General features: G+C 37.1%; 2 protein-coding genes across 4 annotated transcripts; both read right to left on the bottom strand.

Moving 5' to 3' along the window:
• Positions 1–3,843, bottom strand: LOC139148958 (uncharacterized). Its single transcript, XM_070720435.1, has 4 exons — positions 2,963–3,843; positions 1,704–1,896; positions 847–993; positions 1–125 (listed from the first exon to the last, which is right to left on the bottom strand). The coding sequence occupies exons 1-4, from the start codon at positions 2,978–2,980 to the stop codon at positions 1–3; spliced, it is 483 nt and encodes a 160-aa protein (XP_070576536.1). The 5' UTR covers positions 2,981–3,843.
• Positions 3,844–3,954: 111 nt separating this feature from the next.
• LOC139114383 (uncharacterized) lies at positions 3,955–23,921 on the bottom strand. Of its 3 annotated transcripts, none has more exons than XM_070676097.1 (6): positions 23,687–23,921; positions 22,713–22,843; positions 7,462–7,611; positions 6,706–6,858; positions 5,478–6,202; positions 3,955–5,180 (listed from the first exon to the last, which is right to left on the bottom strand). In XM_070676097.1, exons 2-6 carry the CDS (start codon positions 22,828–22,830, stop codon positions 4,806–4,808), a joined length of 1,521 nt encoding a protein of 506 aa, XP_070532198.1. In that variant the 5' UTR covers positions 22,831–22,843; positions 23,687–23,921; the 3' UTR covers positions 3,955–4,805. The 3 variants fall into 3 exon arrangements, with proteins under 3 accessions (XP_070532198.1, XP_070532206.1, XP_070532213.1); XM_070676105.1 differs by having other exon boundaries at positions 6,706–6,855; positions 23,687–23,920; XM_070676112.1 differs by lacking the exon at positions 7,462–7,611.
• Positions 23,922–24,341: the final 420 nt, after the last annotated feature.

Raw genomic sequence — 24,341 nt, 5'->3', positions numbered from 1 at the left:
TCATTCATCGGCGTCGATGTCCATTACGGCACTTAAAATGTCGCACACAATGTGTAATCTCGGGAGACTCCTGTCAGTGTAGACGCAGTGTCTGCCAACATTTACCGCAGCCAAAATTCCAGTTCCTGTCATGTAAATATGAGGATTTGCGTTAGTGTCCAAATCCAAGTATTATATTACACAAGTTCGGATGATTGTCACTTGTTTATTGATGTAAAAAAAATTTTGAGCTATAGAAAAATAATTACACAAAACAAGATCTGTTGCCTTGGCTGAAGAAACCTGATGCCATGAATATTACTTAAGCCTTTGGACACTCTAAGGCACCACACAACCACTGAAATTTAAATACCAAATCCAGGAATGAGTTCTGTACAAATATAACATGGAATAGGCAATAATACATAGAAGTCATATATATATGTTTCATCTCACTTCTGTAGCAAGATAATAAAAGATTTTAAAATGGAATAGGAAATTTAAGTCTGGATTTTGTATTTGATAGTGGTATTTTAGGAAAGTGGAGAAAAACATTTTGTAAAAATTATTTTTCACATATTTTGAACAAAGCCACTGATGCATCAAACAATCTTGATGAATAAGTACATTTTCTTATTGCTACATTATTCATTTAGATTGTACAAGCTGTGCACCAACATAAATTGTAACAATATACAGTGCTGACAAAAATTAAACCTGCACAATGAAAGATGGCACAAGTTGTAAAAAATGCAAAATAAAAACATTGTCAGAAAATAAACACCATTCTCACCGTTCTCATTTTCTGATCCATGCAAGACCCACTCTCCAGGGTGACTTAACATTCTACTAGTCTGGTATACAGACCAATAGGATTGTCCTGGTTATCAGAGTCGGCTTTCACCATCCACATGTTTTTCGTTGATCTGTCATGGTTAAAAGAAAAGTGCCTCTCCTCTCCAAAATAACCTACTGCTATACACTTCACGGAATCAACCATTCCAACTCTTTTACCTGTTGGTAAATAAATTAATATTGATAATTAATACTTGAAGACGCTATAAAACATGGAACAGCTACATAAATACTTGCGATAAATTGCATGTAAATATGTTTGAAGGGACAGTAGCTGTAATTTTGGCTATTTTTTCAGCATTCTGGTTCTAGAAATCTACTGCAGTTTCTAATCCTTTTTCCCCTGTCATGTTGAACTGTCCTGTATTCTGCTTGTCAACATACTCTGTATGTGTGACATGACCATTGTTATTGTTGACAATTTTCAACAGTAACAATGCATGATTGTACACAAAAAGGTTGCATTGACAAATATATATTTGGTATTCATTTTGGTTCAGGATTCTCACCAGAAACTGTAGTTGAAACACAGAACAAAAATACTGAAAAAAGTTAAAAGTTACAGCTAATTGACATATAACTATTGATTACCAGTATTCTAAATATTTATAAATTAAAGAGACCACTAGTATGCTGCTGACACTCTACAAGATCACAACATAATTTACATAGAATGTTAAATTTCCATTAAGTAGAATGGAAATCCTACATATGCTTGGATAATGAAGATTATGGTGATTGAAATCTACAATTGGGAGAAGTTGCTTTATGACTTACAAATCATGTATGTATGTAGCAATGTATGGCATTTATTCCTTGTTATGAAATATGTTTTGTTTCCATTTATTGATAAAAAAGACTATGCTTACCCCTACTGCTATTCTCTATGTGGCAGAAAGCTGGCTGTACATAGCAGTTCCTGTCCTTCCTCATACATTTCATAATTTCACCCATGTTCCATGCAGTACAGATGATAGCAACATTGTGGTTTTTCTTTTGGCAATCATGATTAATTGCCTTGACTGCAACAAGAAGCCGTGATATTTCCTCTGCAGACCATTCCTGTAGTGTAACAGATTATATAGAAAAATTAATTAATGAAACAACTTTAAATTCAAACAAATTCATAAATAACTTGTTCTGAGTTTCTTTTTAACAAAACTTAAAGGGACAGAGTCACCCTTTTTAATGAATTTTGTTTGATATGAGATACTTTTTATATTGTTTGACATGTTGAAAGATACTGAATAAATAGGTGACCATGCATATATTAGATTCTGATTTTAGACACAAGACATGAAACCAACGCGAGAATGAATAAATGGTCATGACCATGAATTCATTTTCGCGATGGTTTCATGTCTTGTGTCTAAAACCTGGTTTTAGAGCTATAGAATGTCGGAGAAAGTTATTTTCTTTTTTCGTTATTCCTTTCCATAATGCACTGATTGGTAGAAATATCTGGGCCTGATATGCATGGTAAGGTAAGGTCAAGGCCCAGTAATTTTTTCATTGCTTTCTAGGCATACGTCTGGTCACCAGACCTGGGAAATACCACATGCATAAATATAAGATGCCGTAGGGTCAAAATATTTGTATGTTGACAAACACTCTTCTACAGTATAAGAAACCTTGAGTATGTTTGTCTGATTATATAAAATAAGTATATAACAGACTGAAAACGGCTATTTTAGACTAAGGTTGAAAAGCACAGAGGCTGTAACTTTGATGATTTTGTAAGTGTTCTTGATCTGTGTTTATCAACAAAGCTTGTCTTTTAATAAAATGAACTATGCTACCTACAGTTGCCAATGACAAGTTAACAAGTACACACTTGAATTCCAATGGAAAAAGTAACAATGTCCCTTACACGCAAAGACATTGTATTTACAAGCTGTACACTGGGCATTTCAAAATGCACATTTGAGTTGATCAATATGAAATAAAACAGACAGCAAAATCTTGAAGAAAAACACCAGAAGTTACAGGTTCTGTCCCTTTTATCAGTTTTATTTACATTCATATTGACCGGTGAATTAACCTTTGGACCAATAAAAAAGTATAGTCTTCAGCTACAAGGACAACTTAGAAAAAATTAAAATTTTCAAACTCTGAACAGTGTACTTACATCAGACATATCCACCATTGTCAAGTCCACACCAGAAAATCCAGGGCAGTGTTCCTTGATTTTGTTGCAAGTTATATTGAGTGTATCTGTGTGGATGGCATGGCCATGGATCCCATCTCTTGAAAATTTAGCTGACACATTTTCACCTTTATACTTTTCAAAGAGCACTGTTCATCTTATAATCACAAAATAGTTCCAATTGTGTTTATTGCAACATTCTGCTTTTGGGCACCTAGCCTAACACTTTTGAGAAATTTGAGAAATATGAAGCTCCAATTATTCCAAATGAGTTCCAATCGTGTTAAATGTAAAATGATCGAACGTGCCATGTTTGGTCCCATAACCCTACAATCTGGTCATGTTTCTGGCGTTCATTTTCACTGAATTTCACATATGATGTCTGTAAATATAAAACGACTAAACTTGAGTCAAAAATAAACTGAAAAAAGAAGATCATTTTTTTGTCGGAAAACGTATCCGTTTCAAAATGTGTTCTCTGTACAACCATTTGACCGCTATTTGCATTTGTCATGAAAGTACCAATCACTGTTATTGAAATTTGTCGTACGGTCAAAGCGGTGTCTAGCCAAGCTGGTCGACGCAAACATGGTGGATAGATATGTCAGCCTAAAAGGTTCTAACCAAGATACCCTTCTTTCTGACGGCACAGGGTTATATAGGTCATAACGAATGATAAAATGACGTATGCCATTTCAGCGGAAGTACGCTTAAACGAACTGTGAAAAGATGAGGAAACAGTGAACCCCGGCAGTCCCAAGTACTAATCAAAAATCATGATAACACATGTTCCTTTTCTTCGCACGGTTATTCGATCTTTCAATCTCCATTCGTTGAGATCAAATAAATCACCGTTGTCAATATTTATGATCTCTAACTACTTCTGTGACCTCGCATTATAGGTTAAACACACCTGACGTATACCGTTTGTCAATCTTTTGAGGCTTTCCTTCATAATAACAAACGATGAAATATGCATATTACACGTACTATATTTATTGAATATTAGACCTTATCACGCAATGCAAATAATTGCAAGGACACATTTCTTCTTCACTATAGCTAAGCACTGACTCTCTGTATGTGTGCCTGTCTGTCTGTCTGTTAAATTTACCTTACAACACAGACAAATTCTTCAAAAAAATTATTAACAAAGCCTGTATAGGAAATGTTACAATCGGTGTTGATGCAGGATGTTAAACCACTGACGTCTCCCCGGCTTTGAACTCGACTATGCATCTACCATTTTTCATAAAACTGCATTCACAAACAAATATTGAGGGGGCTTGGGGAATTCAGGGGGATACGAAAACTCTGATGGTAATCGAGGGGGACTTCAAAGTTTTGCTCTAACTTTGGGGGTCACGTGTTGTAAAGATATATTCATATAATAGTTTCCTCAACGACTACATTGTAGAAAGAATGTACATTTTGGTCAAATTCAAAAATCAAAGTGCTTGCACACACATGCACATGTAATCACCCTAGTCTAATCAAAGGAATTAACATCAATTATCAAGTGTCTAAAATACACAAATTTAGCTAGTTTTATATTGGAAAAAATATTGTTCACAGTTTCTTTATAGGTTACAATGTATAGTGAATGAACATTTCGGTGAAATTCAAAAATCGAATTTCTTGTAGCCATACGTACTTGTAAACACCCTTTCATTTTGGAGATCTCATGGTTGACGTCTAACTTCCAAGTAGTGATAATCATGTGTACAATACATTTGTTGTTTGACTGGACAGATATTATGGAATACAAAGAGTAAATGTAACATTTCCACAGTTGTGAGAACTACAATACAAATGTTCTGAGGACCTACTGCTTTATACCTAACCGCTCCAACAAGGCACTGAAACGAGGATCATATTCACTCTCCTCAGATGTGACGCCATCTTCTACAACGGCCCAGCCCAGCTCAGGTCTCAGTGCCAAAGTCTCATGATCTTGGGACACCGCCATGAATCCCCCGATGAACTGCATCTCGAATTGCTGAAAATGATAAAGCCATTGAAATGGTACTTTAGACAGGCCAGATGGAAAGTCCTTAGTTGTTGCGCCAAAGAAAAACCTCTCTCCCTCTGACCACTTGTTGAGGTATTGATTGTGTGCAAAGCTTCCATAATTCTGAAGATACGGAAAGAGGGTTATGATCCAGCCTGTTATGTATGGCCCGCCAGAACCACGAGCTACCTGGAACACAGAAACAGAGTTGCATATCAATATTTACGAGTCATGTCAGAAGACGACAATTTTAACAACAGACGCATTTGCAATGCTGCGACAAATTACAGTTTCGTGGCGAGCAATCTATCGCTATTCAAGGGAAAACACAATCTGCATCAAAAGTAATTTTAGCTTGCTGAAATATTGGTACATCAATACAAGCATAAAGACGTCGCAGAACTGTAACCCAGGTTTGAGAACAAAACATTAAAAAACAAATAGATAGCTGCTTCAGAATTTATATTAATATTCAGTTATTCTTACTTTGTAAATATTGCACCAGAACTCCTTGTCTATGTTCCCACTTGATGCGTTAACAAATTGATCCAAGACAGGTAGAAGTTGCTTAGTCCAACGTTTGAGATCATACTGCTCCAGTTGTTCAGCTTTATCCCGGACTGCTACCCAGTCTTCCTTAGTGCCTTCGAGAGTAATGGATGGAATTCCACAAAGGGTTATAAACGTATATGTAAAGTAAGACTGCATCGTGTCCATTAAGGCGATATCACCCACTGCCTTTTCCATGGGACCGGTTGTGGTGAAATTAGGAGTAATGAGATCATAATTTGTTACTCCTATTTCATTTTTGATTTTCTCTGAAAATTCGCCGAAAACCTCTGGCCATGGATTGGTTGCCAAGCCTTTCACAAACTCATCTCTTCTTACTTTTATTTCCTTCTTCCCAGAGTGTGAGACAAACTTCTCTCTCAGCTGCTCTGAATTCTCGTTAATGTGGATTGCTAAACCCTGGGTGATACACAACCATATCATGTCTGGACTCAACACCAATGGGTAGTGATTGCCATAGGCCATGTGTACCGCCTGCACTAGACCGTGTAAACCACCAGAGCTGACTATGTTAGCATTGGTTTGATAACTGCTTTCAATCTTCTGTTTGATGCGAACTGTTAGATTTTCCCTACTTGAAGTGGCTCTTAATGGTTTAGTAGCTGGAGGAACTTCAGCTACGTCAAAGGTCACCGCGGTCACTACAGCAGAAATAAATGATTTGATATACTGTAAGTTGTCTGGTAGCCAACTGAACATTAAGCTAATTGCAAAGAGTGTTTCTGTTTGATGTTGTTGATATCATGCAGTTGTCTTGCATCGGAAACATTTTTGCTTGTGGACAAAACATAAGTATTGCCTCAATAACTGAATGTATACAACTGGAAGCTGATTTTTTAACTTTGATGTAAATTACCTGAAGGTTAATCAAGCATTATCAATATAAGATTGTCAACAAATGGCAGAAAATTCGTATTGGAAAGTATGTTATTTTAATTTGAATTTCAATTTTGAGCGACTTTTGATTTTGATGTACATAAGATAGAAATAAGTACAGTCCGACCGGAAGAAAGTCTGAATTTCAAGGTCAAATGGACACGTACTATCACTTGGTTAAAGACACAGTAGCTGTAAATTTAGCGGTATCATTCTTTTTGAATTGATTCTCAACATTCGGTATGCATGCGTAGCAGATAATTCTCACCTTTCTTGCCTTCCATTCCTTTACATATCCTTGTCACAGTTTTTTCTGGGGCACACGTTTCGGGATCACCTTTCTTAAGTCGTAGCTGAGCAGTCCTTGTACCCGTTGATTCGTCACACTGACTTACTTCATGAGTTTCGTACTTGCAGGCTGCTAACAGAAAAGATTGTTCGCAGATTTGTCATTTGGGCAATGACAGTTAATCTCCATGTTCTAGTTCAACTGATCGGTGGAAATTTCAATCAGACTCTGGGGCAAAGAAAATGATATTGATCTTTATGTGCATTTATCGCGACAGAAACGCCAAGAAAGAGACTGGACACAGCTTACAGCTTATCTTACAAAATACGCAAAGAGAAAGTTACATCAAATATTCAAATTATCCATACATAAATTGAATTTTACAGTTTTAAAGGTACATACATGCCTTTCGCTCAACATATCACGTATTCAATCGTCACCACTATCAGCTTGGTCTACAGATTGTACTATGGAGTCACTTTCGTATCAATGATTTTCAAAATGACTTCGAGCAACAAAGACACTCTTCTGAGACTGGAGCAGTTTTCTAACAAAACTAAATTAATAGTCTTTCACTCAAACACGGCCTGTGTATCCTCTTACTGGCAACAAGAACAAACGACATTACAAACACGCGTTTTCTTATGATCTTTATGCTTGTAAAATTATAAGCGCGATCAATCTGTTAAATTGATTCACAAGATTTTGTACGCAAGAGTAGCAGACGACTCTCACCTTTTTTGCCTTTCATTCCTTTACATTTCTTTGTCATCGTTTTTTCTGGGGCACAGGTTTCGGGATCACCTTTCTTAAGTCGTAGCTGAGCAGTTCTTCTGCCCGTCGATTCGTCACACTGACTTATTTCATGAGTTTCGTACTTGCAGGCTGTTAACAGAGAAGATTGTTCGCAGATTTGTCATTTGGGTAATTTCAGTTAATATCCTGGTTCAAGTTCAGCTGAACGATGGAGATTTGAATCACATATCGGGCAAAGAAAGTGACATTGATCTTTATACGCATTTATCCTAAAGAAACGCCAAGAAAGAGACGAGATTTGGGCTTCAGCTTATCGTACAAAAACTTTATGAGAAAGTTACATCAAACATTCAAATTGTTCACCTGTTGATACTAATTGGATATTACAGTTTTACATGTAATAAATGTACAACAAGAAAAGCTCAATAATTCTCACATAGCCTATGATGTTAAGGCAGCGTATGCCTCCAAACTTAAGTTTTGATCTTCCCTCACAATTTCGCAGATTTGTCATTTGGGCAATGACAGTTAGTCTCCACGTTCTACTTCAACTGATCGGTGGCGATTTGAATCAGACTCTGGGGCAAAGAAAGTGACATTGATCTTTATATGCATTTATCGCAACAGAAACGCCAAGAAAGAGACGAGATGTGGGCTTATCTTGAGAAAGTTACATCAAATATTCACATTTTCCAGCTGTTGATACTTATTGATTTTACAGTTTTACATGTAATAAATCATAGACCCTCGAGAAAGTTTTTCTCGAGGGTCTATGAATAAATGTACAACAAGAAAAGCTCCATAATTCTCATATAGCCTATGATGTTAAGGCAGCGTATGCCTCCAAACTTAAGTTTTGATCTTCGCTCACAATTTCCTCAGGGCAGGTTAATAGCAATCCCTGTAAATAATGATCAAAAACTGATATCCGTCCTGATCCTGCAAATTTTGATATTGCAGAAATAGATAAACTAAATTAATCGATATTCGAATTGCATATGGCGTTTGTGATAACACTTTGGATATACATATATTGTTATTTGAAAAAGAAAAATAGTGTCAAGGACACTTTACTCACATTTGGTGAGTCACCAACCGATAAAGCTCTGAGTTACAGTTATTGAAATTTTCACCAAGTTTACACTTTTGGTGCTCATAAGCATACTTCCAGTAAACGATAACTTCATTCAAACAAATTCCCAGTTGAGCATGCATCGTCCCATCTTATGCACAGCTGAATTGTATAGTTATTGTCGAGTTTTTGCAAGTCGACCAGGGAATTGAAGAATGAGATGTTTGACATGTTTTTGGACCATCAACAATAAAAATTGTCCCAAAACTATAATATTGCCTTTTTTGTCACAACTTGAAACAAAACTGATATACCTCATCCCTTAAAACCTTCACATCAAATTTCAAAGCAATCTGACCAGTAATTTCAGAGGTTTTATGACCAAAAAGGAAAAATCACCCCAAAATAAAGTAACGCAAAGCTCACCGCAATTTGAACAATTTAAACTAATTCAACCCGCAAGGACATATATATATATATTATATATATATATATATATATATATATATATATATATATATATATATATATATATATATATATATATATATATATATATATATATATATATATATATATTCTTGAAATCAACCAGACTAGGCGATTTCAAAGCAGAATTTGACCAAAATTTTAAAAAACTGCCCCTAAAATCCAAGCAGCATTTTTTTCCACTTATTCATTCAAAGGGCCATTTAGCGCAATATTCATCAAAACTAGGGGTCAGACTTTATATTTACGGGGCAGTGTTGATGTTGATTTTGCCTTCCTAGGAAGCGCTTCCCCGATATTATTTCGATCGTCATCCGGTTCAGTTACGTTGGTCTATGTCGCATGCAGTGTCCATGCTATCATCGACATCATGATGTTTGTCAGCTTTTGATGTGCTCGGCTGCTCTCCATCTGCTGTCGTTTGTCACCCACAAGTTTCCCCAGCTCAGAATATGACGTATTTGTTCCCTTGGACACGAATTGGTACTACTACCAAAGTTGGATTTCTCCATGAACATAAAATTATACAAGTATTCATGGAGATTGAACCGCAACTACTTAATTGGCTGTTCTTTCATGGATATACTCCACGTCATGCACGTCACAAAAGTTAAATGACAGGCGATATTTTGTCTTTTCCATTGGAATATTATGGGTAGAAACAACAGCAAATTCACAGGTCACGACGGTATACGCTTAGGTACTGAGTCACCCTCGCTCATACCGGTATATATGGACGTCTTTGCTTGCTTTGTTTCGTGCGCTTTTTCTATGCTGACAGTGACCTTTTTATGGCAGACAATCGTGCGAAATGCGCAATTTGCGCTATTGCGCAGCCGAGAAAACACTGCACAAATATAAAAATTTAACCACAATTTTACAACATTTGACTGCTATAACCAGTAAGGTCATACACACCACGTTTCGAAGCAATCTGAAGAGCACTCAGAGAAGATAAAAAGGGGGAAAAAAATTCCCAAAAATACATGTACGAAAATTTCACGACAAGTTGAAGACACTAAACTATGGTCGTCCCAAGAAATATGCATTGCAAGAAATATGCACTTCAAATTTCAAAGCAGTAAGACATGCGCTCACAGAGAAGGTGATTTTTTGACAAAGACTGGGGAAAATAGCCATACAAATACAAATATGAAAATTTCACCACAATTCTAATGGATCTGTCAGAGAATAACAAAAAAAACATGCATACAGAATTTCAAAGCCATTGGAACCAGATATGAATTGAAGGTGCTCACGTGTTTTACAACAGGTTCATTAATAGTAGTTTGCTTCACACAATGTTGGATATCCAGTAAACAGACTAAAAAGTACTCAGCAAATGAACTTGACCTACTAATGTGACCCCTAAATGGACGAAATGACTTTGAGTTTGACAAAATTACAAACTTAGTTATCAAGCATTGAAATTGACTGCTGATGAATCGACATATAGTGACATTTATCAGACACTACTGGACGCATGAAATAATACAGTATGACATGAATAACTGCACACTTTTTGACTGTTATGAAGTTGTGTAAAACAATTGTGCCTTTGACCTGTCTTACATTAAAGTGACTGACAAACAACGAGCAAGGAGATGTTACGCAACATTTGCACACCTCAGGATAATCTTTAACCAAAACACAAGAACAAAGACAGACATTCTGACAGCAGTTCAATTGAGCACACCACGCGGAGTGAGAGACAGACTTCTGATAGGACTAGACGTGTATACGTTCTACTGCCAGAGTAAGCATCTCTGACGAGGATTTATTGTATTATGTTTTTCAATATTCCTGTCAATAAATCAAATTAATACCAATATAATCGACACTCGTGTGAGGCGGTGAGAACAATCAGATATCTTTTATAACATTATATGTGGCAGGTTTCATCAACTTTCGCACAGTACTCTAAGAGTTAAATCACTTATTACGAAAATGAACTCCACAAAACTAAATGCTTTACACCACAATTAGATATCTGTCGGATCAGTATCTGCAGCAGATTTCATCATATTTGGTGCAGCTATTTCGGAGTTATATGACTAATTACAAAACTTCATAAAATATGCAAATGAGCTATTTGTTAACTTGACACTGCCAAATGCTTGTCAGTACAATTAGATATTTAACAGATCAATATCTGTACCAGATTACACTGACTTGGGTGCCGTAATTTCAGATTTATATACTTAATTGCAAACTTCATTAAATATGCCACACTTCATGAACTTGACACTACTAAGTGCTTTACACCACAGTTAGATGTCAGTCAGATCAGTATCTGCAGCAGAATTCATCAAATTTGGTGCAGTTATATCGGAGTTATATGACTAATTATAAAACATCATAAAATATGCAAATGAGCTATTTATTAACTTGAAACTGCCCAATGCTTCTAAGTATAATTAGATATATATCAGATCAATATTTGTTGCACGTATCATCAAGTTTGGTGCAGGAATTTCAGAGTTATGTCACTAATAACAAAAGTTCATAAAATATGCAAATGAGCAGATAATTGACATGACACTCACAGTATCATCATAATGTTCTGAGATTGTCATCTGTGAAAAGTTTCATGAAATTTGGTGCAGTATTTCTTGATATATGTCTACACTGTCATTACCGTCTCCATAGGGAAACCATTGTACGCAAGTAAATGATATTGCATAACTTCATGAATATGCAAGCCACAGTACACTCCCTCCGCCAGTTCTCGGCCACTTGAATGAAAATAGCTACTTTACGCTTTACCGCCGATAGCCGATGGCCGAATTCCGCCATGTTGAGTTGGGCAAGAGGCCTGCCCTCCCAAACAATCACACATTGAGGTCAAACAGTCAAAGGTTAAAGTTTGACAACTGAAAAAGTACGCATGTCAGCTCTTCCCGTAATCGGCCACTCCGCCCCATTTCCGACCACTATTGTTATGGCTGTTCATTTTGTGAACGTGCACCAATTTGAGACCTCTTTTGAAGATATACAGGGGCAACTTTTTTTTCCCTTTTATGACAGATTTATTGAAATATAAATTTCCCTGAAATCATCTTTAAAAAATAACATTTAGCAGATTTCTTTCAGCTGTTTGATTTTTAACACTGTCATGTCACTATTTGGGGAAAAGTAAAACACACAGTTACAGAAACACACATACAAAATACCACCAGTAACATATTATTGGGCCCGAGACAAAAAATAGTTTTTCAAAACATCAAAAACTAAACCATATTTTATTGCAAGAAATGGCAGGAAAATACAAGTACTCTTCCTTAAATATGCCCATGTAACATATATTTATTGGGCCCAAGACAAAAAATAGTTTTTCAAAACATCAAAAACTAAACCATATTTTATTGCAAGAAATGGCAGGAAAATACAAGTACTCTTCCTTAAATATGCCCATGTAACATATATTTATTGGGCCCGAGACAAAAAATAGTTTTTCAAAACATCAAAAACTAAACCATATTTTATTGCAAGAAATGGCAGGAAAATACAAGTACTCTTCCTTAAATATGCCCATGTAACATATATTTATTGGGCCCGAGACAAAAAATATTTTTCAAAACATCAAAAACTAAACCATATTTTATTGCAAGAAATGGCAGGAAAATACAAGTACTCTTCCTTAAATATGCCCATGTAACATATATTTATTGGGCCCGAGACAAAAAATATTTTTCAAAACATCAAAAACTAAACCATATTTTATTGCAAGAAATGGCAGGAAAATACAAGTACTCTTCCTTAAATATGCCCATGTAATTGAGTCATCAGATGTTCATGTAACACCAACATAATAAACTCTTAAGTGGTAAATTCAGGATTCAGAAATATTTTTCTGATTAACACTGTAAAGCATGTTGAATAAATAAAACACCTGAGAAAATGTAATTCATGCATAAAACTTCTAAAATAAATATATATATATATATATTTAAATAAGTCTAAATCGTATCATGTTTTTATAGAACAAAGAAAGAAAAATCTATATGGCACAGTATTTCTGAGCTGTTTTATGGAATTATTCTATTTACTCAGAAAATGACATGGAATCTGTTAATGTTTTGGTAACATTGAATCTAAAACAGAAGTGCACAATGTGCCTCAGAGTCACCAAAGTTCAACAATCTCTAAAACAGATTTCTCTTCCATCTTTTCAATAGCCAATATAATAAATTCCTTTGCTCTGATCATATTTTCTTCAGAGATTTCAACTCTGTACTCTGCTGGTAACACAGCTCCACCTCCTTTTTCATCAACCAGAGGCCATGGTGGAAAGCTCTGTCTGGGAGCTCCGGTTACATGACTATAGAAACAAAATCATAAAAATGTAAAGTATACACATCAATAAAAACATATTTTTACTTCTGAAAAATGAAAGCCCCATTATATCTTACTCTGGGCTATTTTTTCGGCATTGTAATGGCAGACTTGAAAAAAGGGCAATTGTGAAGTGAAGAAAAACACTGTATGGCAAACAAAGGTGTTTTTTTATGTACTAAATTTTCCCAAAGTGAGTTTCTGCAATCATTTGTCATTTCAACAAACAATGACACTCCAATACCTGGAACTTCTGGCTATTTTTTGTCAGTATTTTTGTTCTCTGTATCAACTACAGTATGAATCCCTTGAACCATGATGAAATATCATTAAAGCCTACAACATAGCCAATTTGTTTACTGACACCATTGTTGTTGTTATTGTTGAAAGAATGGATGAGAATTTCATTGTCAAAAATGAGAGTGGTCAATACACAAACATGCTGCGATGAAAGGCAGATATTACAAGACATATGAGCATGCTGCATGGAGTATAACAGGAAAGGAGTTAATATTACAGCTGAAAAAATAGCAAATTGAAAAGTGAAAGACAGTTTTCCTTTAAAAATTAAAAATTGATTCTCTATCAGATTCTTCTAAAAAGAATAATACTGGAATATTACACATGCCTTAGCAATCTGGCAAAAAATGAAAATGGAAAATAAAATTAGTACACTACTTTAAGCCCTGAAAATTACCATGTGACTACAGCTCCAAGTTCATGAATACTCCTGTATAAACCCTCACTCATGATGTAAGGAACATGGCCCATACTACCTGGTGAAGTTTAAGCTGCCTCTTCTCATCTGTGATCACACCATGCAAGTCTGGTTGAATATCTGTCAACTCTGGTAACCACACCATCAGTGCATATTTATCATGTTTGTTGCCATATTCTTTTTTTACTAAGAGTGGCAAACTGTCTGGTGCTCGTACTTGATAAATGTGGTACCTTAACCAAAAGAAAAATACATATACCTAATAAAACTACATAATTATCTACAATTAAAACTAAAAATGATATCAGCACATCTGAAAGTTGAAAACATTTAATTACTTTGCCTTACTTTGGTATACCTATTAGAGATCCAAGGCATGAAAAGATACTGACTTACTGAATGAACTTGGACAAATTAAACTGGTTTCCATGTTTTTGTTACCTTTCAGTAATTATGTCTATTACGATACTGTCATTCGACATTGCTTTATTTTAAATAACAGATCACAACAGCGTAAACAAATGGCCAACATGAAAGAACAAAAATGTGGCATAGCGTTTCACCAGTATCCTACATCACTGATATTACCTTTATCTGTGCCCATACACAGTATTGATCAAAAATGAGTTTAACATTTAGTTAATTATAGGCCAAACAAGTTCTAGATACACCAATATTGTCAGTATTGTTCTCATTACCCTAGACAAATTTCTGCTGTATATTTACATGTATGTAGAGTAACAGGTTGACAATTGTAATGCTAAATGCTCTTATGCGGGTTATCCAGGCCTACCCATGTTAGAAAGTGACTTCTGGTCTATGCTAAGTAAAACAATACAAACATGGTATAATAAACTGTTGAAATGCTCTGCAATGGGATGTGAAAAGGAAGCCATATATCACAAAATAATGTTGAAGTGTTCCTTACCCCTTGATTACAGCATTTAGGATTTTTATCTGTGGCATTGTACCTGACATGTAAAGAAGATAAATATAATAATTAGACAGGCATAATGCAAACTACCGGTACCTTGGTGTGGCTACAGTGAATAGCTATGATTATGACATCACACACTCATGACAAATAAATGGTATATTTGATTTACCAACAGCACTTGAGTCATGACTAATGGGTATACATGACACATGCATCCAAAAATCACATCCGCCAGCTTCCTTTTCACATTGTACCCATGTTACAGCCTCGCGTTCATCATCATTGTAGGGAACTAGACAAATTTTGCAGAAGTCATCATCGTCATTATTACAGGTAAGGTGTCGTCTCTTTCTTGCACTTTCTCTTTGCTGTTTTCTTTTCCGTTTGGCTTCTAATTCTTCCATCTTCTTCCTTTCTCTTTCCTTTTTCTTCTCCTCTCTTTCCCTTTTTCTTTGAGCAGCAATCTCCTCTCTCTGTTTCTTTTCTTCCTCACGTTTCTTCAGTTTCTCTTGCTTTTCTTTAACTCCAACTAAGAAACTGATATGCTCCTCCTGCATCATCTTTATTGCTGCAGGACCATTCAAGAAATTTGGTAACAGCAAAGTCTTTCTTCTAGTTGGGTTTCTTTTACTTCGCTTGCCTGTTTCTGGGTACTGTAGAACTTCACCCAGAGCAGATGAAACTGTGGCCACAGAAGTAAGAGTGTGCACTGCCGTACCATCTTTACCGTTTGGTTGGGTGAACGTAGGTGTAGCAACGAAAGTTGTCACTTGTTGTGGGGTGGGCGAAGTAGCTACTCCAAGGGTAGGTGTGTTGGTAGAACTTACAGCAGCAGCAACAGGTGACAGACTGGCGGTAGTACAGGTAGGTGTAGCAATTGCCTCGGCAGCAACAGGTGACAGACCGGTGATAGTACAGGTAGGTGTAATGATTGCCCCGGCAGCAACAGGTGACAGACTGGTGGTAGTACAGGTAGGTGTAACGATTGCCCCGGCAGCAACAGGTGACAGACTGGTGGTAGTACAGGTAGGTGTAATGATTGCCCCGGCAGCAACAGGTGACAGACTGGTGGTAGTACAGGTAGGTGTAACGATTGCCCCGGCAGCAACAGGTGACAGACTGGTGGTAGTACAGGTAGGTGTAATGATTGCCCCAGCAGCAACAGGTGACAGACTGGTGGTAGTACAGGTAGGTGTAATGATTGCCCCGGCAGCAACAGGTGACAGACTGGTGGTAGTACAGGTAGGTGTAATGATTGCCCCGGCAGCAACAGGTGACAGACTGGTGGTAGTACAGGTAGGTGTAATGATTGCCCCGGCAGCAACAGGTGACAGACTGCCTGGGATTGTGGTGATGGTATTGGTAGGTTGTTGCGCCGAAAAGGGTTGTTGTTTGTACTTTCTAGGAAATGAAGCCTTTTCCACAATCTATATGATGGACTGCCTTCCAAATCATATCCTTCTATCATCCGTCGTTCATATTTCTCTTTCTCTGGTGTAGTCAAAACCTCCTCCAGCATTGACAACATTCTTGTGGAGTTGTTGTTCACCACAGGAGAGTTTTGCTTTGCATCTTGGATACCACTTTCGGTGAATGTTGTTGATGGCAACAATAACGTGTCACTTATTTTGGACCTGTCAGTTGGATATATTCCCGATCTCTTAAAGCCATCAATGATGTTCTTGTTAGTAACACTCCGTTGCCAAGCACTTCGGAACACCCTGGCAAAGGTCTTTTTATTTACTTCTTCGCCTGGATTTTCAGTCATATACTCCCTCACAGCTCTATTCCAGGCACCTTTCAATGGGGAGAATAGGGACACATCACATGGTTGAAGAAAATGAGACGCATTTGGTAACAGGCGGTAGAGTAGTACATTATTGTCTTCAGCCAACTTGAATGTTTCAAGATCAAGATGCGACTCATGGCTATCATACAGAAGGACCACTGGTCTTGCTGGAGGAATTTTGGAATGAAGTGATTCCCTAGCCATGAATAAAAGGCAGCTGACTCCATCCACCCAGACTCCGTAAAGTAGCAGCTTGAACCTGGTACACATCCTGCCAGTGGGTTCCATGCACGGGGTGCTGTTTTCAAAGGAAATAAAATATACGGGGAATGACACCTCCAGCTGCACTTATACAAGCCAGTACAAGGATTGAGACTTTGCTGTTTGCCGTTATCTGAGGAACTGCCACTGTTCTTTTTGATGGGCCAAGTACCTTGCCTGTCTTTACTTGCATCGAAAATCCTGATTCATCACATTCCAGATATTGTTGGTTTGTCTAAGAGTTGGTGATCTGACAAGAATACTTCAAACTCCTGAAACCACTTGTCCACTTCTGCTTTGCTCACCTTTGCCCTCTTAACGTCCAGCTTCCGAGTGCTAACAAGTTTGACTTTAGGATTTCGCAGTAGAAACCTCTGATACCATTTGTCCCTGGTAAGTTTGGAGGATCTTTTCGTTTCAGAGGAGTTTCTCTTCCATCCTTGTCGAGTATTCTTTTCACTGTGTGAAGGAGCTGGGTCTTTGTGACACCAAACCTCTATTTGCCATATTAATCAACCAGCTGGCAATCCTTTCCTCTTCGGCTGCTGTTAATATGGGTGGTGGCCCACTTCTTCGACCCATTTCGACTCTTCCAGTTACTCTGTCTCCTAAGGTTGATTTCTTTACGTTCCATTTTGCTGCAGCCTTGCGCCATGACATTTTGGCCACAACAACATCGTGAACAGCACCTTCAAGTGCTTTCTGTTTTTCCATGTTAAACACCACTATTTCTGTTACAAGAAAATAAATTAAACTAAGTCCATTGTTGTCTCATAACCAACTTTAGTATTGACACATCATAACTGTCCTTTTTATTAAAAATCAAACATACACACACACAAACATAGCTATCACTGTCACCATAACATGCTGTGTAACATAGCCGCAAAAATGTTTGTTGCCTAGGTTACCAGACAGACAACTATTTTTAATAAATTTTATCAGCAGAAATATTTGTAAAAGTAAGGTATGTACCCTATTTTTTGGAGGAAAACCTAGACACCTACCTGTATTTCACACCAGACCAACAAATTTATGTACAACAACAAAACCAATATTGTGCCTATATTATTATTATTATTATTATTATTATTATTTGTTGTTGTTGTTGTTGTTGTTATTATCATAACTATCATGACAAAAGTTTAAAACATATTCCTACTTAAACGATATCGTAAGCATCAGGCTACGACCAGTAAACTGAATGCAATGAGTGATATTGTACGGAGAAATTTTAGCGCCTAAAGATGGCCGATTTCAGGGAAATTACAACTTTGGAGATTCGCGCGAATGTGCGCCAAAATCTTCATGCTATAGTGCCATGACATACATGGTCACGAAGACAGAAAATCAGAAAACATGTTACGGGTAATTCTGTCATTTTAGGTCCATTTGACTTTGAATGCACGACTCAAAAAAAGTGGCCAAGATCGTAGCGACCATAAAATGCACTATAAAGTATAAACAGAATACGCACCTCCTGATTTCTTTTACACGCAGCGTCGTGATGATTCAAGTGACCGTGCTTATATTTGGCGGGCAGGTTGCTTTTTATACCCACAATCCTTCGCAACTCGGAACTGACGTCAAACTACGACGATTGAAGATTACGGAACGCTTTCTCGCGTGTTGGCCGAGAACTGTTCGCGGCCGAGAACTGGTGAAGGGAGTGTAACCAAAATCTAATTGGTTCTTGCAAGTAGCATATGGTACCTGTGTACCAAATCTGACTTGAATCTGTTCAGGCGTTTTTGAGTTATCGTGTAAACAGACAGACAGACAGACAGACAGACACACACCACACACACACACACACACACACACAAAACACACACACACAAACAAACAAGGACAGACAGACAGGCATCGCTATGACATTAGCCCACGTGTAAACACGTGAGCTAAAAAGGGTTTCAGAATGAAAAATAAATTGACCAAAGATTGTAATAGTGACCCAGAATCACAAATATGAAAATATTACTAGAATTGAACAAAACTAATTTAAGTCTACTTAAAGAACTTGCATATCACGTTTCAACTTGCAGTTAGAGAACTTAAACGATTTGTATGATTTTGCCTTTTACTGTATGTATGCAAAGTTGACGTCGAAGTGAATGACCTCTGAAACAATAATTTATGCTCGTCTCGTCGTACCAAACGGAATCATTTTGATTTGTAAGGCCTCAACCAAAGCACATCGTATTGTATGGGATTTCAGTGATGGGTCATCGCACTTATTCAGCATGATGATAAGATCTACTCTGTCATTAAGAATTTCCTACGGGAAATACACTTATACCAACGCTATTGAAACACTTAGGAGAAAAATACGCATTCGGCCGATCCCATGAGTAATGAAGTGTAAAGCGCTTTATAAATGCTTTGGTGTAAGAAGTCGTTTGCACTTTTGTAGTACGTGGTTGGGTTCGACAATGGACTCCATTGTGAGAACCGTCCACGCTATAGGCAACGTGTAACACGCACAGCTGAAGGCTTATGCAAAACTTGTCACGTTTTCTCACCGAAAAAACGTCCGTGACCTTTATAAAAACGCCTACTCGTAAGTCGAACGTGAGATTTTCGAAAACATCCGGGACCTAATTCACAACATCAGTGTCTTTTCACCCTTGTTTACGTCATTTCTATGTGCTCAGAAGTTTGGAAAATGTAAAATCGTCCCACCCAAAGCGTTTCCTGTTTATCCGGTCAGTCGATGTATGGTCCGTATTTGACTGGTTTTGTTGTTTGCTTGACCTCACAGTTCCCAGGGTTTCTTGGCCTTTTGTGTACATCCAAGCAATTCCAGCTGTCTTAGAATCCCAGACTTTGCCTTATTTTGTCGGGATGGTACAATCTATCTGACTGAAACGGGTTCAATGTTTTCAATTAGGGACTGGACACAAATTACAAGGGGGGGTGGGCCGGTGTTTTTGGGGGTGGGTCGCCATTTTTCGCGCAAGCATTTTTGAAGGGTCATAAAATTTTGTGCAAGCCTATGGGGAGGGTCACCTTTTTTTATGCATCAAAGCTGAAATTGCATGTGCACGTATTAAAGAATATGGAATACTGAAAAAAGAAAACATACCTCCTGGCACTTTCATTTTCTGTCATTTCCATTTTCGGCGCCCTTCGGGCGCAAGTTTAAGGGTATAATAAGCAATGTATTGATGATCCAAGCAGCCACATTGATTTAAGTTGTCATGATTTCTACTTATCCAACTCCTCTATTGTACATATAAACTGTCCCCTATAATGACGCTTTAAATAACAATTTGGGAGATCACTTATTTGATATCATTCTCCCATTGACAATACATTGGGTATAGGTTGGTGGGTCAAATGTTCATGAAGCTGTATGTACATTTTTTATTTTTTGAGGACATTGACAGAATACAAACTATTCAGAATAATGCAAAATATCATCAATAACAACTGGAAGCTTCAGGTCGAACAACTTTTGAATAACAATGTAGGATCAGATAACCTATGAGTTATTTGTAGTTTCCTCTTAGCCTACAATAGTGAATCAACATTTCGGTGAAAATCCAAAATCAAATTTCTTGCACATGGACTTGAAACCACTCTAGTCTAATCATAAACATTAATACTAATAATTAGGTGCACATAAATGCACAGATTTAACTAGTTTTGTATTGGAATAAAATATTTATAGTTTCATCATAGGCTGCCATGCACAGTGAATGGACATTTCAGTGAAATTCCAAAAACAAATTTCTTGCACAACCATAGACTTGAAACCACTGTAGTCTAGTCATGAACATTAATACTAATAATTAGGTGTACATAAATGCACAGATTTACTTAGTTTTGTATTTAAAAAATATTCATAGTTTCATCATAGGCTGCCATGCACAGTGAATGGACATTTCAGTGAAATTCCAAAAACAAATTTCTTGCACAACCATAGACTTGAAACCACTGTAGTCTAATCATGAACATTAATACTAATAATTAGGTGTACATAAATGCACAGATTTACTTAGTTTTGTATTCAAAAAAATATTCATAGTTTCATCATAGGCTGCCATGCATAGTGAATGGACATTTCAGAGAAATTCCAAAACAAATTTCTTGCACAACCATAGACTTGAAACCACTGTAGTCTAGTCATGAACATTAATACTAATAATTAGGTGTACATAAATGCACAGATTTACTTAGTTTTGTATTTAAAAAAATATTCATAGTTTCATCATAGGCTGCCATGCATAGTGAATGGACATTTCAGTGAAATTCCAAAAACAAATTTCTTGCACAACCATAGACTTGAAACCACTGTAGTCTAGTCATGAACATTAATACTAATAATTAGGTGTACATAAATGCACAGATTTACTTAGTTTTGTATTTAAAAAAAATATTCATAGTTTCATCATAGGCTGCCATGCATAGTGAATGGACATTTCAGTGAAATTCCAAAAACAAATTTCTTGCACAACCATAGACTTGAAACCACTGTAGTCTAGTCATGAACATTAATACTAATAATTAGGTGTACATAAATGCACAGATTTACCTAGTTTTGTATTGGGAAAAAAATATTCATAGTTTCATCATAGGCTGCCATGCAAAATACATCGACATTATCGATGAAATCTAAAAATTACATTTTTTGTACATGCATGCACTTTTTATCTGCCACTTCAAGCAAAGTACATTTACATGAATTATCACACACATATGATTTGATATTTTTTGGACAAAGTGTTATATCGGCCGCATTTTGCCTTCCTTTTGGGAGGGGACTTCAAAAGTATAGCAAGTCAGAAGGAGGGCTTGAACACATTGCGGGTTTGTTTTGGGGGTATTGAGTAACAGGGGAGGGTCACTTATTTTCATGCACGGATAAGGGGGAGGGTCACTAATTTTTGTGCATGAACTTTTGAAGGGTCATTATTTTTGACGCAGCGGTGTTTCGAAAAACACCAGCCCACCCCCCCCCCCCTGTAATTTATGTCCAGTCCCTTAGAACTATCCAAAGCTCTGGTCCTCTGAATCACAACGCTATTTTGTATTCCGGAATAAGAAATTTTAGATAGTCTTGGGAAATACCGCATTGAGGTATTCCAGATTGGCGTCTCGCGTTTATTCAAAGAACATCGGCACTATAGCGTGCCTAACAACGATGGGTTTGGCCGCCATTCAATGATGAGCCGAAGATGTTCTTTTTCAGGCGAACTGTACTTTCAATGTACTTATTGTTCTTTGTCAGTCTTGCTTTGCTAATATTTATTATTAATGCTTAAACATAAATGGCCTCTTTTCTGTAGTTATAGCACAGGATTCTTCAGGTAGTTCACCGACGTTATCTGTTCTTAAGCAGTGGACCTGTACCTATGGTACCATTCACTTTAAAGAGGGCAATATTGCCCATACTGTCTATGTTTGTAATAGTTCGATTTGCCTTGATCACTTCGATTTTACGATTTTTGTTTGTTTTTGATTTGTTTTGGTTTTGTTTTGTTTTGTTTTGAAAAGATAAATTTCTTGCATCAAAGTGGCAAATAAAACATATGTAAAGAAGTGAGAACCCTCGACGGACACAGGTGTTACAAACAAACATGACAGGTAGCAATATAATAAGTTAATGACCAACCTTTCTACTTACTTTTCTTATTCGAATTCCCTTCTCCATTTTCGCCGCCCTCAGTTTCGTTTTTCTTGCCAGCTTCGGTGAAAGCAGCGAAGATGACAAGGACCACGAGTAAGAAAACAGTTATTCTCATATTGGTGTTGTGACTGTAATCAAGAACAGATCCATGTCAAAGGAAATTCTGGTTGAACTATGCTATTTGTTCTGGAAATGGTCGAGCATTTTTGTCATCGAAGTTGTTGTATCGGTAGCAAGCTCTTATAATTTGCAATTTCTGAGTCGTATTAGCCAGTAGAATAGCAACAATAACTACACTGTGAATCCCTCCTTCGGCTGCAAACAGTAATATGCCCTCTTTCCCAGCAGCCAGTCAGAAACGGGATAATCATTTCCTGTGATTGACTTTCAAAGGGACGTATCGCATGTGGCATCAGTCGGCTGTACATTTCCATTTCGGCGTGTGTGAGTGGGGCCACCAAAATGTTCTTTCTAACAGAGAGCTTTGAAATATTGGCTATCGTTTGGGCAACTGATCGACGAAATCTCGTCCCCTCCCTGCTAATAACTGTGATCGTTCTCTAAGCTCTATGATATCGTTCCTCCATCGTTGAGGCAAATGAAAACATGGTCGAAATGTTTTCTCTTCCGCCCCTTGCCATTTTGTGATCTTTCTCTAAGCTCTATGATATCATTCCTCGCTCTGAATTACTATTCAAGTATACTTTTGTACGCAATTTACCTTTGCTCTTATACACGTTGTATTCTAATGACGCACCTCGTCATGCTAAAAATGGCTGACTTTTCACTATTTTGTTGATTCTGCAGACGTTAAGTTACTGTCATTACCACCTGGGCACGTTGTCACGTTGAAACTTCAGGCGACATCCCCTGAGAAACTTGCATTTTACCTGACTGTGACATTACTATGTGAGTCTGAGTGGAACCTTTGGTCTATGACGTATTTAGGATTTGGACTTTTTACGACTTACCTTTATCGATGTAGTTCCTGTGAATATTTGGCGACCAGATTTCTACCACCGGTCTGAGATTACGACTAGTAATCTCCAACTCGTAATCTCGTGATCTCCAAATCGTCGCCTCCCCCTAACTTCACAGCATACGCAATCTAAGCTTACAGAATCTGCTAACTGTCTACTTGAATGTTTCTCGTATACTGAGACTTTGTTTACCCCTCGCTATGTCTTCGGGAAAAACAGCACTGCTGATGTCAAAGTGATTTACATAGGGCACAGGGCAGCGGGTATTCACCCTGCTGCAATAGTACTCTATCAAAACGCACCGTCTGCACATGTGCGTGATTACTTGGGCATTGTCCCCTGTTGAGTATACTTGTATATTGTTGAGTATGATTTTTTTTACAAAAAACACGATTGGAACTAATTTCGGATAATTGGATCTAGATATTTTTCAAATTTCTGAAAAGTGTTACGTGCCAAATAGCTGAATGTTGCAATATTACAAATTACTCATAAAATAAGTATGTAAATTAAAAAGAAAGCAGATGAGTTTACATTCGCAGATTAAAACGACCTTACTTCAATATCCGATTTTCGCAACTTGGTTCCAAACGTATTACAAAATAAACATGGACTTCAATGACAGACATTTGGTGATTTTTATGTC

This window comes from Ptychodera flava, chromosome 2, assembly GCF_041260155.1.
Source record: "Ptychodera flava strain L36383 chromosome 2, AS_Pfla_20210202, whole genome shotgun sequence".
In the NCBI taxonomy this organism is placed as follows: Eukaryota; Metazoa; Hemichordata; class Enteropneusta; family Ptychoderidae; genus Ptychodera; species Ptychodera flava.
The sequence above is the reverse complement of the archived record's forward strand: the minus strand, read 5'-3'. Positions and strand labels throughout refer to the sequence as shown.